Source organism: Pezoporus wallicus, unplaced genomic scaffold, assembly GCF_028554395.1.
Source record: "Pezoporus wallicus isolate ANWC-B61680 ecotype Strahan unplaced genomic scaffold, APGP_CSIRO_Pwel_v1 contig_5785, whole genome shotgun sequence".
NCBI lineage: Eukaryota > Metazoa > Chordata > Aves > Psittaciformes > Psittacidae > Pezoporus > Pezoporus wallicus.
Window position 1 is genome coordinate 188,407 of NW_026641150.1, and position 14,352 is coordinate 202,758.

The 14,352-nt window shown below is 39.6% G+C and overlaps 1 protein-coding gene across 6 annotated transcripts in view; it reads left to right on the top strand.

The window, feature by feature from the left end:
- Positions 1-14,352, top strand: part of ARHGEF7 (Rho guanine nucleotide exchange factor 7) — a 124,544-nt gene that overhangs the window by 70,990 nt on the left and 39,202 nt on the right. For all 6 annotated transcript variants that reach the window (XR_008973885.1, XM_057422237.1, XM_057422238.1 and 3 more), the window contains one exon: positions 6,189-6,311. Coding sequence is in view for 5 of the 6 variants with exons in the window: in XM_057422237.1 (XP_057278220.1) it covers positions 6,189-6,311 (123 nt within the window). In the remaining variant the exon portion in view is untranslated. The remainder of the gene's footprint in view (positions 1-6,188; positions 6,312-14,352) is intronic.

Consider the following 14,352-nt stretch of genomic DNA (forward strand, 5'->3'; position numbering starts at 1 on the left):
TTTTGCTCCTCTCACTTTAAGGATGGTTGCTCCAGCAGTACAGTAATAGATATTTGGATAATATATCAATTGCTTGTTCAGATAGATGCTCTAGGGTGCAGTTGGCAAAGGTAGGAACTTTAACATAGTTTGATGGCAGTTTATAGATTTCCATGATGCAATTGCATACCAGTGGGAAAGTGGTAGAGGAAGTGGTGTTTTCTGTTTAGGAGGCATAAATTCTAAGTCTTTCCTTAAAGTAAGAGAAAGAATGAAGGGATCTTAAGTTGGGATGGAGGAAGGGGTAAGTGACTTGGACGAAAGGCGCTGTGTGAGAATGCCTGTGCTTAGCATTCTGTCCTGAGCAGTGGTAGTCACAAAAATGTGCTGGGAGATTCCCAGGGCTACTGAAGTGTTACTGCAAATATTTTGTGTTATTTTAGTTTCATAAATATAACCATCATGCCAAATTGTATTTTCAGTTTTCATCATAGCATATTGACTTGAGTGTCCAGCTTCTTTCTGTTTTGAATCTAATCCATTATAATTCCTATCATGTAGAAGAATGCTTGCCCTGCTGCCTTGGTTTTTGTCATTGTGCCATGTTTTTTTGGCTGGTGAACATGTTCTGTAAACTCCGAGTGGCTCCTGGGCTGAAAATAGATTTATCATTTTATTTTATTTTTGGCAGGGAACTTAGAGTTCAGTCATTCAGGCACTTCATATTGCAGCATCCGGTGTGGTGCTCCTAACTTGACATGTCAGAATGACCAAATGCCGATGTCCTGCCAGTTGTAGTGCTGCCAGCCTACCTTGCTTGACAAACTTCTGTTCTTGGGTGTGAGAGTTGAATGTGTTTTTGAACTCCACACCCCTCTCGAGTCAGTTTGTCGTTTGAGTTTTCTCTTAACAAATCCTGGCATGTACTGCAGTGACAAACTTTCTGGTGCTTTTCTTCTTGCCTGCACTGCTTAGATTTATTTAATCCTTTTTGTTAAAAGGTGGGTTGTGTGTTTTTCACAATGCATAATGTGGTAGTGGGTGCTTTTTGTGTTTTGGGCAAAGCAGTTGTTTGGATGTGGTTTGATTTCAGTGGTATGCCACCCTGCCCTCAGCTTTGAAGCTCTTCTGGTGCATTCCTGAAGGTTTGCCTTCTTTGAACTTGTCCAGGTTGGTCTTTACTGCAGCATCACTGTAGGACTCCATCTGCCACAGGGCTGGGAACACTTCTCTGCCTGCCTGGATGTTGGGCAGCACTGGACAGATTTGTTTGGTGTTCTTCCTTTGTGATGTCTCTTTTTCATTTACCAAACGGGAATGGTACATGAAAGGAGTCTGATTAGCATTGATTGAGAATCTTCTGGCTGATCTGCTTCAAAAGTGTGTGGTGGTTTTTTTTTTGTGTGGGTTTTTGTTTCGTTTTTGTTTTTTTACTGATCAGCTTTAGGTACTTTTCTGATGGATGTAAAAGATCTGTAACTGTCAAGGCAGAGAGATGCTCTTGGAGTCTTCAGTTGCAAACGGGTGCATTTCTGACAGTAAAATGGGGCAAGAGCATTCCATGCTCCATTCTCTTGAAGACAGAATGTGGTCTGGTGCTCTAGGTCTCTTCCAGATCTGTGACCCAGTGTCAAAAATCAGTTTTGCAGTGGCTCATACAGGAGAGGAGTCTCTGAACAAAGTCAGTGTCTATCAGGTGATCTCTCTTTTTTGGGGGTATTTTCATAACAGGAGATTGAACAAATGTCTCCTGTTCAAAAAGAATTAAAATCTTCCATTCACCTGGGAGTAGAAACCGTCAGTCTGTGGCTGTACTTCTCAGTGTCTGGGGGGGATGGCACAACACGCAGGCTGATGGGTATGGACTACTTAGATGTAATCTCTTCTGTAGCAGGTTGAAGGCATTGGCTGTCTTTGTCTTTTAGGTAGTATCACAGACTTACATCCCTGTCCCATAAAAACTAGCTGGGTTTTGCCCTCCTAATGTCCCTGCTTTTGCAGTCATAGTGACTGTATTGCTTTTCTTTATCTTGTTCTGTGCTTTAGTACAAGCAGGTACTTCATGTTCTGGGGTAATCTGGAAGTGGAATGGGAATAAAAAAAACAACCAAACAACAAAACAAAACCAACCAAACAAAACCAACAATAAGCCCAAACAAAAACAGCCCCCAAAACCAAACCACCCCTACCCCCTAAAAAAAAAATAAAACAAACCAAAACCCCCCACCCGGGGGGGACGGGACAGACGGACGGACACCAAAACACAAACCTCAAAACACTAATCAGTATTCTCAAGTTTGCTTTTGGAGTGCCGATACAAATTATGCCTGTGCCTATACACATATATACACAGATTGCTGCATGACAGTCTTATGGTAACCATACAGTCAAGTGAAATTTAGGGACATCTGATGTTTTCATTGGAAAAAGAAAACACAGTGCTGCTTACATTTTATTACCTGCTTTTCTTTTAAAATTGCCTGTCTTAGCCTGTGTTTAAATTTTTCTGGATTCATCACAATCTCCACGGCCTTTCCAGGAATGTTTTAATGTCCACTGACACCAAAACTAAGGCAGGTTACTTCAAAACACGCAGGACACAACTGGATATTCTGTAATGTCACTCTTCTGACCGCCACTCTAGCATTAGTTCCAATTGCTCACTTTGATCAGAATCTTAAAGTAAGTGTAATTGATCAAGAAGGTATTTTCTTTCTTTTCTCAAGTTATCATGCAGTGGGAACCTGTCTAAGTTTTAAGTCTAGGGAAACAACTGATAGCTGCTGGGTGTGATTCTAACAAGCAGATTATATTGGGTAGCTTAGATGTAGTCATATTGTGATGCCTCTAGCATGTGTACACCAGCAGAGGATTTGCTATGGTTCTCTTAATTTTGTAATGAAATTAAAACACGTCTTTGGCCATTCTACAGCAGAAGTTATCATTTATATAAACGTATAAATACTGTAAATGATTCCTTTTTAATTAGAGTATCAAATATGAGAACAATATTGGGATGACAACTTTAAATTAACTATGCCTCTTTTTTGAACACATTAATTGTAAAAAATTTATATGATGTGGTGGCAGCCATTAAATTATTTTTTCCAGCAGTTAAAGGAAATATCGATAACTTATTGTTTCTCTAAAAGTAGTAGAACACTTGAAAATAATGCATGGATTACAAAAGTCAAAGGGAATGAGTTTTTGCCCCGTCATAAAGTCTGTTAATTATCTTAACAAAGAATGTGCAGTATGAAGATGCAATGAGAATGTCAGTCTTTCATTCTGCTAAAAGAATAGCAGACTGAGAACACACAGATGTCTGCTTGGAAAGAGCAGCCATAATTCACTCCCTCCCACCCCAGCACTACAGTGTGAAAAGGGAATTTAACAGTTTTCAGCAACTTCTGCTGGGGCCTCGTTAGTATTTAATACTGTTTTATATGCCTTGAGTGTGTCTTCAGAGTTTGAGACTTTTGATGCATCCATTACTTGGAAGAGTGTATTATTAGCTCATGCTTTGATTTATTAAAAGGGGCCAGCTGCTAGGCAGGGAATGCTGCTTGGAAGGTTGTAAGAATAGCATTCCCTCAGTATGCTAGGGAATGCCCCTGGTTTTCCTCTAAATACCTGTAAAAGCAGTCACTCCACTGATTTCAGAATTTAAACTTTTCTTGAAAAAAATGAAGATGCCAACAATAAAATATGGGCCTTAGCCTTTAATGTCAGGAGTGCTGGCAGTGCGATCAGTGTGTATGACATGATGTGCTAGCTGGGGATTCAGCTGTCATTTATCTTGGTGTCTGTAGTGAATGCTGTTTTCAAATAAGGAAGTGTGCTTCCCCTGCCTCACTTTTTGAACACCTGTACAGTCAATTTTGACCTTTGGGTAGGTCTTCCCACACAGTAGAGAAGCACTGACAGCTTAGTAGGAGATAGACTTCCTGTTTCTTAAATTTGGGGGAATATTTCTGGGGATGAACTTTTGAATTTTAACTACTATGAGCAAACCTAAGGAGTGGGACAAGATGACTGTTTGAGTAGGATGGGAACATTCGCTGCTTGGAGGAGTGGCCATCGTGGAAAGCTGAATGGTTCTTTTCTACGGAAGTTCACTGGAGCATCTCTCACTGTTTCAGAGGGAATGTATTAAATATTTGTGCTTAGAAACTTTGCGTACCTATTCAGGACAACTACAGAAAATCTTTAAAGTAAAAACCAATAGTCTTCTAGGGAGAACTAATATTGGTAAGAAATACTTTGGGCCAACAGTATGTTTGTTGAGTGCTTTCTGATGACTTACCTAGCTTTAGATCAGTGTGACATACTGAGTTTAAGAGTCATTAAATAGATAACAGCAAGAATTCACTGTCTAGTCTTGCAAAGAAGCAGAGACTCAACATGTTTAGGAGATACAGTCTTTAAGGGGGGGGGGGGACTTATGGAGAAGCTGAAACATTTCATCTTGCCCATGTTGTACAGTAGGTTTAGATAAGGTGTAAGGAACAAGCTTGTGGTCTAGGACTGATGGAAACTTAGTGTCCCATTTTATGGTTAACTTAAGTGTGGGTTTTGCAATTGGCTGTTGACTGTATGGTCTACTACTGAAGAAGCTTAGCCCTTCAAGTGAGAGTTTCTCTGTAGAAAGTAACAGGGATTTCATCCCTTCTGACACCCTTATGATATTATTCACTTGTCCAATTTATCCTTTGTCACATAGGAAGCAATCTAGTATGAATGTTTGTGAGTGGTTCTGAGAATGATGATACGGTACCAATAAGGAAGCATGGCTGGTTGGAGCATATGCATCTTCCATCAGTTTGTGTTTAATGTGAATTTTTTTAATATTTTGAGAAAGTATCAGAATGTGCTTTTATTTGTATCTGAAGTATGCAGCTTAAGGAGATACTTAAAATGGGACTGTAAGAGTTGAATTTTGCTTTTTCTTTTTCCCTACTCACACAGATGCAGTCAGAAGTTAGACATTTGCTTTCTGCTGATTGTACCAGTTCTAAGCTGGTGTCATACAGCAAATTGTAGATATTTATACTCCAGATATTTTCTGGAGTATAAACTTCTGCAATTTGAGATGACAGCTTCTGCTGAAAGCCTTTGAAAAATACACTGTGTATATTCATACTGACTTTCTTCATGACCTGTTCTCCTTGTATGAACAAATGTGTATAAATTCCTCTGTCATACCTGGTTGAAACTGATTAGGTTCATCAAGACTGTGGAAAGTAAGCTTTTCTTCTAAATACGGTTTGTCTTTGCCACGCCATCTTTTTTTGCCAGAGGTTGAAACTGATTAGGTTCATCAAGAGCGTGTGGAAAGTAAGCTTTTCTTCTAAATACCGTTTCTCTTTGCCACACCATCTTTTTTTTTGCCAGAGTCACTGAGGTGGCTATTTTTGAAGCATGATTTTATGCTAGACATAATAAGCACTTCTGAGCAGAATTGTGAAATTTTCCTTTGCTACTTAGCATATGTGTTGCATTCAGCCATGAAAGATGGAGAAAGTAAGTGTTACAGAAAGTATTTTTGTACTAATGGTGGTAAGCAGCACTCTTGCCCCCTTTACAAACCAACATAAAAGTGCTTTGGTTCTTAAAAAGTAAGATGAGTGACAACTGTGTAAAAACAGCCTGCTACTGCACTGTAACCAACTTGTATTTGTGTTATCAGAGTTTAATATGGTACTTAGATCATCTTAATGAATATTTTAAGCCTGTAATCTCTGCTGGTATAGAGGGAGTGAATCCTGTTGCTACTCCCATCAATTTTTGTTTGTAAGTGCTGAAATACTGCTTTTAAGATTTGGCATGGCGTATATAAGTAGGTAGAAAACTGTTGTAACACATATATTGAGTGAAAATCAAAATCCTAAAGAAGGTGCTAGTTACTACTAATTCTTGGGGAAAAAAAAAATAAATCTGAATGACCATATTATAGGTATGTACCATATTTTGCCTGTACTGTGGTGGCATGATCAGTCCTGACAGCTAAAGGGTTGAAGCTGTAAAGGAAGAGACAGGTGTTGGTTGCTGCTCTGTGGCCATGGAAATCTATTTGTTGATTTTTATGAATGTAACAACTGAACAAAACCATTCACCCTCCCCTCAGTATAAACTGTTTTCCAGGTTTTAATTTATCTCTGTGTCGGGTTGGTATTGCAGTGATCTCTTGTTTATTACTCTCTTTTTAGGTTGCCTGAAGCTCAGCAGAGGGTTGGAGGATGTTTTCTAAATTTGATGCCGCAGATGAAAAGCTTATACCTTGCATACTGTGCCAACCATCCATCAGCAGTAAATGTTCTCACAGAACACAGGTACATTTACCTTGCAGTCCTTTAAGTCTGATACAGAAAAAACACATAAAAGACACTTGTGTTACTAAACCTGTGATATCTCTTTTGATATGCATTTGATATGGTAGAGACAAAAGCCTCAACAACACAAAGCTGTTCCACATGATCAGGACCAGCTTGTCTCTTTTGGCAGTGTGTTATTAACTATTTGGGAGAACTTTCTCATTTAAAGAATGCATGCTGGACTTCGGATATGTAAAGCGAACGGTAGTGATTGTTATCTTGGTAAAAGTCAAGATCAAAACAAGCTTGTGAAATTCTGGCATAATTGATCTGATTACTAGTAGGGTTTTTGGACAGTTGGTGAATTTTAACTGTAAATGGTAACTGTAGACCTGTAAAAGCCTTTATGTTTGTGTGTACTTTATCATGTTGTACCCTTAGCTTTAGTTTTGGGTGATATGAAGAGAGCGTGAGCTTTCCAGGTTTACAGAATTAGTGTTTCCTGTGTGTAAGAAGTAGGATGCTGACAATGCGATGTAGGGAGTTCAGCTTTGGACAGACCTTGAATTTTCATAGAAGATGCCCTGTATCATGTTGAGGGAAGAGTGAGGCCAGAATTTAATTAGTCTGTTTTCATAAACTTTTGCAGTGTATTCTCCTGATGAGCATGTGCTGAAGCAATTGGTAGTTTGGAGCTATTTATGCTTGTGCTTGTGGTACAGAACAGAACCATGACCTTCTCTGGAAGGTTAGACATAGTTCTGTCAAGATGTGTTCTTTTTCCTTCACAAGCTCTCTCCTTTGTTGTTGGTGGTTTTTTGTTTGTTTGTTCTTTTGCGTTTGTTTGTTTGTTTGTTTTATGGTTTTGTTGTTGTGTTTTTTTTTGGGGGGTGGGTGTTTATGATGTTATGATGAACCAAAGTAAAGATACTCTGAATGTTCTTAAAACTCCCTTCACAAAAAGAAGCATAATCTATTTGTTTTCTCTACTGTTAGCTCCGAAGAACTCAAATTTTGTTTTAACAGAAACACTATGTGGCCTATTTGTGAGCTTTACTCATAATACTGTAAATAAAAAAACACCTTCTAGCTACCAAATATTATGAACTATCACATATGTTAGTAAGACATGTAACTATGTTCCAGCCCCAGTTTTAAAAACCAAAGCTACAAATTCACATTGCAAAGTAGGCAGATAGAAGTTAGGGGTTTTCATCATTACAGTTCAACAAGACAAAATATGTTTAAATCCCCTGACGAAGCTCCTTAGTGTTTGATGGCCTATTTCTAGTACCATGTTCTTTAAGTGGTAAAATGTATGGGTGATCCACACCTGTGGGGGTTTTAACACTCACAGTCTTAGATACATTTTTTGTTTGTTCGTGCCTTTTTACTCTTTCCACATAGGTGTCTGGGATTTAATCTATAGATGGAACATGGCAAGTGATAGCAAAGTGATCATCTACCTTTTCTTAAGGTTTGTAGATGCTTGTAAAGGATTATCCTACTTTCAGAACTCTTGGAAAACACACAGTGTTTTCCATAGACACGTCTGAGAAAATAGTGATAGAAATGTGAGGAAGGAAAGCTGTTTGTTTTGCAAATGGAGAAGAGAAGCATTTCTCCTGTGTTCTTTTGCACATAGGTTTTTCTAAAAAAAGTTCAGCTTCTGGCCTGTAAAGTCAGCTTTATATCAAATCCTGGTGGAATCAGTGTAAGTGTCATAGAGCAGTTAAGTGATTGGGATGTAGAAGTAGGTTCAAAGCAATTGTACTGTCTGTAAGAGATTGCTCAAGGGGAGAAAGTTGTGATAAACAGCTTTCTGTTTAATACTGTTGTGTTGCCAGGCATGAGTCAACCGAGTCATGTGGTGTTTGGTTGTTTGGTCGGTTTGTTTTATTATCTCTGGTTTAGTATTCCAAGTCCTTCATTTTTGTTGAGTAGCTTTGCTGTTGGTAGCAAGTAGCTTGACTTAAAAATTTTGCCTGAGACCTCTGCCGTGTAGAAATCAGAAGGTGGCTTTAAGCAGTTCTGAACCTTTTTCTTTCAGAAGGCCTGGAAGGTTTCAACTACACTGTTTTAAAGGTAGAGGAAAAGAAACAAATAACAAATAGATTGAAGGCTTGAAGAAAAGGAAAATACTCTGAATTTGTCTGTTTTTGTCTACGTAACTAAGATGGTTTTAGTGTAAAAGCATCCCTCATAAACCTTAATGTAAAAATTACTGTGAGATTTAAGGGCAGTCACGATTGTAGTAATAATGAAACAACTACACTGCAGTCAATACTAAATAATACTAAACCGGAATTTTTAGACATGAGACTGAGGTTTAAAACTTTTTAGAAACGGTGATTAGTTGGCTGGTTTTGGGATACAGTTTTAGCAGAGGGTCCAAAAGCATTATGTGTGCTTTAAAAGCAGCAACAATATGGCAGAGAAAAGGGTGTCTGCTGAATTTTTGGGTTTGAATATCATGTTTGTAACAGCTGTGCTCTTCAGTAGTGTTTTAGAGAGGAAAAAGCAACAGTCTGCAGGAGTTTGATTTGGTACGTAAATTCTTACTGTCTACAGCAGATTATTTTTTGCTATGAACTCTGTGTACTTCATGAACTGAACATGTGCATTAACTGTGCTTCTGAAAGCCTTTCTACAAAAAAACCCTAGCAGATAATTTTATGTCATTCTTGTATCACAAAAATAGTATTTTCTGTGGTTTAAATTCACTTGCTTTTGTGGAAACCATACCAACAAAAAAAATGCCAAGACATCTCCTAGATAATTGCTCTAGGTAAAACTCCAGAAACTTTACTAGGTAAAACTCCAGTAACTTTACCACTACTTTAGTTTTTTATTCTAGAGAATATGCTAGTTTTATTATTGTGTTTTACTGTCAGATACTAAAAACAACTTAAAGGAAATAGGCTATAATTCTCAAGCATTAACTTTATTCTTTCTTTAACCAGTTGGATCACTGTAATATCAAAATTGTAAGCAGTCATCTGGTTTGATGGAATATCCCACATATGAGGCTTTTATATGTAATTTTCTGAGATATCAAGTATGCTCTTTGAGCCAGGGTAAAGACTATCAGCATATGTACAAATAAAACAGGACAATATTAGATATATTTTGGACTTCTAGTCAAAAGTGTCTTTGAACAGCATTTTTATGAAGCTGTTTCTAGATAGCAGTACTTGGGATGGGGCTGGAGATTTAAAAGGGGCATTCAATTGGAATGTGGCTGTCTTTCACCTCCCTGTTCCCCCCCCTTTTTTAAATGCCATTCAGTATGAATGCCAGCCTGTGTTTCCTCTTTCTCTTTACCATTTGCTTCTTGATCATACGTAGCAGCAAATGGGGGCTCATATTGATCCTGCCCCTCTACTCTGCTCTTGTGAGACCTCACGTGGAGTATTGTGTACAGTTCCGGTGTTCTAAGCATACAAAGGACATGGAACTGTTGGAACAAGTCCAAAGAAGGGCCACGAGGATGATCAGGGGACTGGAGCACCTCCTGTATGAAGACAGGCTGAGGAATTTAGGGCTGTTCAGCCTGGAGAAGAGAAGGCTGCCTGGAGACCTCATAGCAGCCTTCCAGTATCTGAAGAGGGCCTATAGGGATGCTGGGGAGGGACTCTTCATTAGGGACTGTAGTGATAGGACAAGGGGTAACGTGTTAAAACTTAAACAGGGGAAGTTTAGATTGGGTATAAGGAAGAAATTCTTTACTGCAAGGGTGGTGAGGCACTGGAATAGGTTGCCCAAGGAAGCTGTGAATGCTCCATCCCTGGCAGTGTTCAAGGCCAGGTTGGACGAGGCCTTGGGTAACATGGTTTAGTGTGAGGTGAACCTGCCCATTGCAGGCGGGTTGGAACTTGATGATCTTAAGGTCCTTTCCAACCTTAACTATTCTATGATTCTAAGGGGGATGCACATATATGTTCATATATATGTATATATATGCATATTAATAGAAATACAGTCAAGGCTGAAAGGGATTAATTATTTCTTAATGAGATTTTCATGTTTGGCTCTTCAAAGCCACTGTCAGCTTTAATTTCCTTAAGTTACTCAATAGTCAAGCTGTTCAAATGAGTATGATGGAGAGGCATGAAGAAATGGGAATAAAACCTTATACAGCCCATACGGGAGATCAGGTTCCAAAGCTGCATGTTTCTGAGGTTGTATTTACTTCTGCTAATCACAACAACAACGAACCCTTGCTATGGAATTTGGCAGCAAATTTTCTTCTTGATTCCAGTTGTGTCCCTGTAAGTTTTATCGAGGTGTTAGAGTTTGTACTCAACTTCTCCAATTCTATACAGTCTTGAAATTTGATAGGTACTTTGTGTCTCAGGAGTTGTTTCAGAGCTGTTGCATGGTTTTCTCCAGAATTAAAATTCTTTGTGTAACAGATCAAGAATTTTGAAGAATTAAGTAACTTTTCCTTAGGTCTGTCATCATGTCTTGCAGCTGTGTCTAAAGCCTGTGGCTTTAGCCACCACAATTGGCCACCTCCTGAAGAGGTAGAGTTTGCCAGGTACTGTTGGATGGTGGCTCTGGTGCAGATCAGTGTTTTACATGTTTTCACGACTGCCTCTTATTTTGTTCTTCTTGTTCCATTCTCTCATAGTGGCTAGAGTGCCACCATACACAAACCTTATTGTGATTAATTTATTTGGTAACAGTCATGCCTTTTTGGCTCCATTGTAAGAGGTTTGTTTCTAATATGCAGTAGTTTTGTTTGAAGATGTCAGTTCAAGTCCAAGGTGACCCAGTATAGTATAGGTGCTATTTTAGAGGATTTTGCTAGCTAGTGAGAGCAGTACTGCCTCAAGGTTGTAGTGTCTAGTCAAAGTAGCATTGGTTATTGTGTGTGCTTCTCATCACAGACCTACACTTGCCTTCTATTAAGAGAAGAAGCAGGAAGACCAGCCTAAGCTGTAAAAGAATGAATTTCCCTCAAATTAAAAAACACATTTGGATAGAAGGTACAGAAACGAGTAATTGCAGTGGAGTAAGGAGCCCCAGGAATGGGATGTTACCTTCCTGGGGGAAGATCAATCACAAGCCACAAGGTTCAGTGCAAGGAGAAACTCCAGCAAGGATTAAGAGGAGGCAGAATCATAGAATAGAATCATAGAATCCACTAAGTTGGAAAAGACTTTTAAGATCATCAAGTCAAACCGTTACCCCAGAACTGCCAAGTCTACCACTAAACCATGTGACTTGAGGGCCTCATCTACATGTTTTTTTGAACACTTCCAGGGGTGACGATTCCGCCACTTCCCTGGGCAGCCTGATCCAATGCCTGAGCATCCTCCTGTGAAGAAATCATTCCTAATATCCAGTCTAAACCTCCCCTGGTGCAGCTTGAGGCCATTAACTCTTATCCTGTCACTCCTTACTTGGAAGAAGAGACCAACCCCCACCTCACTCCATCCTCCTTTCAGGTAGTTGTAGAGAGTGATAAGGTCCCCCCTGAGCCTTCTTTTCCCCAGACTAAACAGCCCCAGTTCTCTCAGCCACTCCTCATCGCACTTGTGCTCCATACCCTTCACCATCTTTGTTGCCGTTTTCTGGACCCACTCCAGCACCTCAGTGTCTCTCTTGTACTGAGGCGCCCATAACTAAATACAGTGTTGGAGTTGCAGCCTCGCCAGTGCTGAGTACAGGGGGATGATCACTGCCCTGGCCCTGCTGGCCACATTATTTCTGATACAGGCCAGGATGCTGTTGGCCTTCTTGGCTGCCTGGGCACAAGCTGGCTCATGTTCAGCTCCATCAGTCAGCACCCAGCATTTGGTGTCCGCAGACTTACTGAAGGTGCACTCAGTCCCCTCGTCCAGATCATCGGTGAAGGTGTTCACACTGCTTGGGCTCCTGAACTCTGTACCAGTTGCCCCAAGGCCCTGAAGTCCTTCTTGAGTTCACTCAAGCTTCTTGAAGACATTTCCTAAGAAGCTAGGATTAGGATTTTGTGGACTGTGTCCAAAATGGCAAGAGGAAAGATAACCGAATATAGAATTCGCTGAAGGGTAGATAACATAATTTTAAAAAAGTCTGACAAGCCCCACTGATAAGTGGCTGTAAAACTCTTCTGAAGAAGTACAGAGAATACAGACCTAATGTAATTTGTGTTAAGTATATAATTATTATTGGGGAGGGGGTGTAAGGTGGGTTTTTATTTTTGGTTTTTTTTTGGGGGGGGGTGTTGGTTTTTGTTTGTGTGGTTTGTTTTTTTTTAGTTTAACAACACCATGTCTATTTTAAAACGAAATGGAAGAAAAATGCTTCCAAAAGAAAATTTAATTTGAAGAAAAAGCAGACAAAAAGTCAGTAATATACGCCTGCTTTTTTAATTTTGCCAAGAGGCAAGTGTCGAGTCAGTTTGCAGTTACAAGAAGGCTATTCACAGATCTTTGCTTCTTCAAACATTAGTTCTGCTAGATTCTTCTGTTTTCTTAGATAACGTGTCCCAGGCATATTCTCCACTTGCATCACAGACCTAGCAGTCTGGACAAAATCTGTGGAGCTGAAACATCACAGTTACTTCAAGTAACTGGAGCGTGGAATACAGATCAGCTTGAGTCAGGAAGCTCTTTGTGCCTCCCTCACTTTGGTGCATCCCTGAGCCTTCAAGTGTGCAGGCTGATGTCATACACCAAGCAACAGTCCCTGGGAGAGGAGCTGGACTGGGAAGTTTAGCACTAGGAAGTTAAAAGCTGCTGTTGAGGGGTTGCTGAACCAAGCTGTGCCACAACGCTCTCAAAATGCGGTGCCTGTGTGCAGTCCTCAGGCCCCTCAGCAGTGATAGCTCATGCTCCATCTATTACAAAGAAAGACCTACTTCAGAAGTGTAAGTTGTGATTTTTGTATGGTTTAGTTCCTGGATCTGCTTTCCTCAAGTTTAAATGGCTTTTTATTTTTCTTAACCTTCTGTTACTTGTAGACGCATCTGAACTTGTTTTCTTCACTCCCGGGCTCTGACTTCCAGCTTTTGAGGCATCTGTACTAAGAAAGATTTGAATATATTAGTAAGGCTTAACGACACTTTTCATGGTGACCTTTAAAATATCTTAAGCTGTGAACTAACTAGTCTGGAGAAGGGAGAATTCTTCAGCTTGAGATTTCAGGCTAAATGAAGCACAGCACAGCACTTTTGTATTCTTTTCTGCATTTTATTCTGTAAAATAATGCTAGTAGTGAATTCAAATCTCAGCTGCCTTTTTCTGAAAAGCTATTTATTTAGGCAGTTGAGACTAAGTTGGTGATTTCACCATTGTAAAGTTTTTCCTGTTCAGCTAAATGATAATCTTTTTTTAAAAGCATACTGCCTAGCTGTGGGCCAGAGTTCTATTTAGCATGTACTGCCTGGGGGATTGTGGTACTTGCAGGCATCAGTTAGAAACTGTGACATGAAAGAGCCATTGTCTTTGGTGAAGCAGCTGCACCCTTAAGCTACTGACACTGACTTTTAAGGTGTAATTAATTAAAAAACAGTTGTGAACTGTTGTCATATTAAAACAGTATTTTAACTGACCCCTATTTTATTGAAAGTAAACTTTTCCATTATGTTCTGTGTCGTGTTTTTTCTTTGTAAGTAAATGAAGGATGCGCACTTTAAGCCTTGAGATAAAGTAAAATCAGTTTTGCCAGATACTGCTGGTCCATGAAACTGCAGAGGTAGCAGGTTGGTTTAAGATGAGTAGATTGCTAGTGGGGTTTGCATGATGGAACTGCTCAGGCAAAGTTTTGGGTACCGTTGTATTAAAAGAGAGTGTGTGCGTGTGTTCATCCTAGAGTTTGGACAAGCTGTCATGTCAAAACTTGTGAGAGGGAAGCACAGAAGTGTATGAAAGAAAACATTGTCCTCTTGAGAATGTTGGGAGGAAAACTACGCCATTCAGTTTTAATTGCACCTATTAATGCCGCTTTGTGTAAAAGGCTTCCTGATGATGCCATCACTAAGCCTGTTTTTCAGGACCTTGTGTACATTTCAAGCCTGCTGAGGTTTAAACTAGCTCTGTAGGTTCCTATACTGTGATTAAAGAAAAAG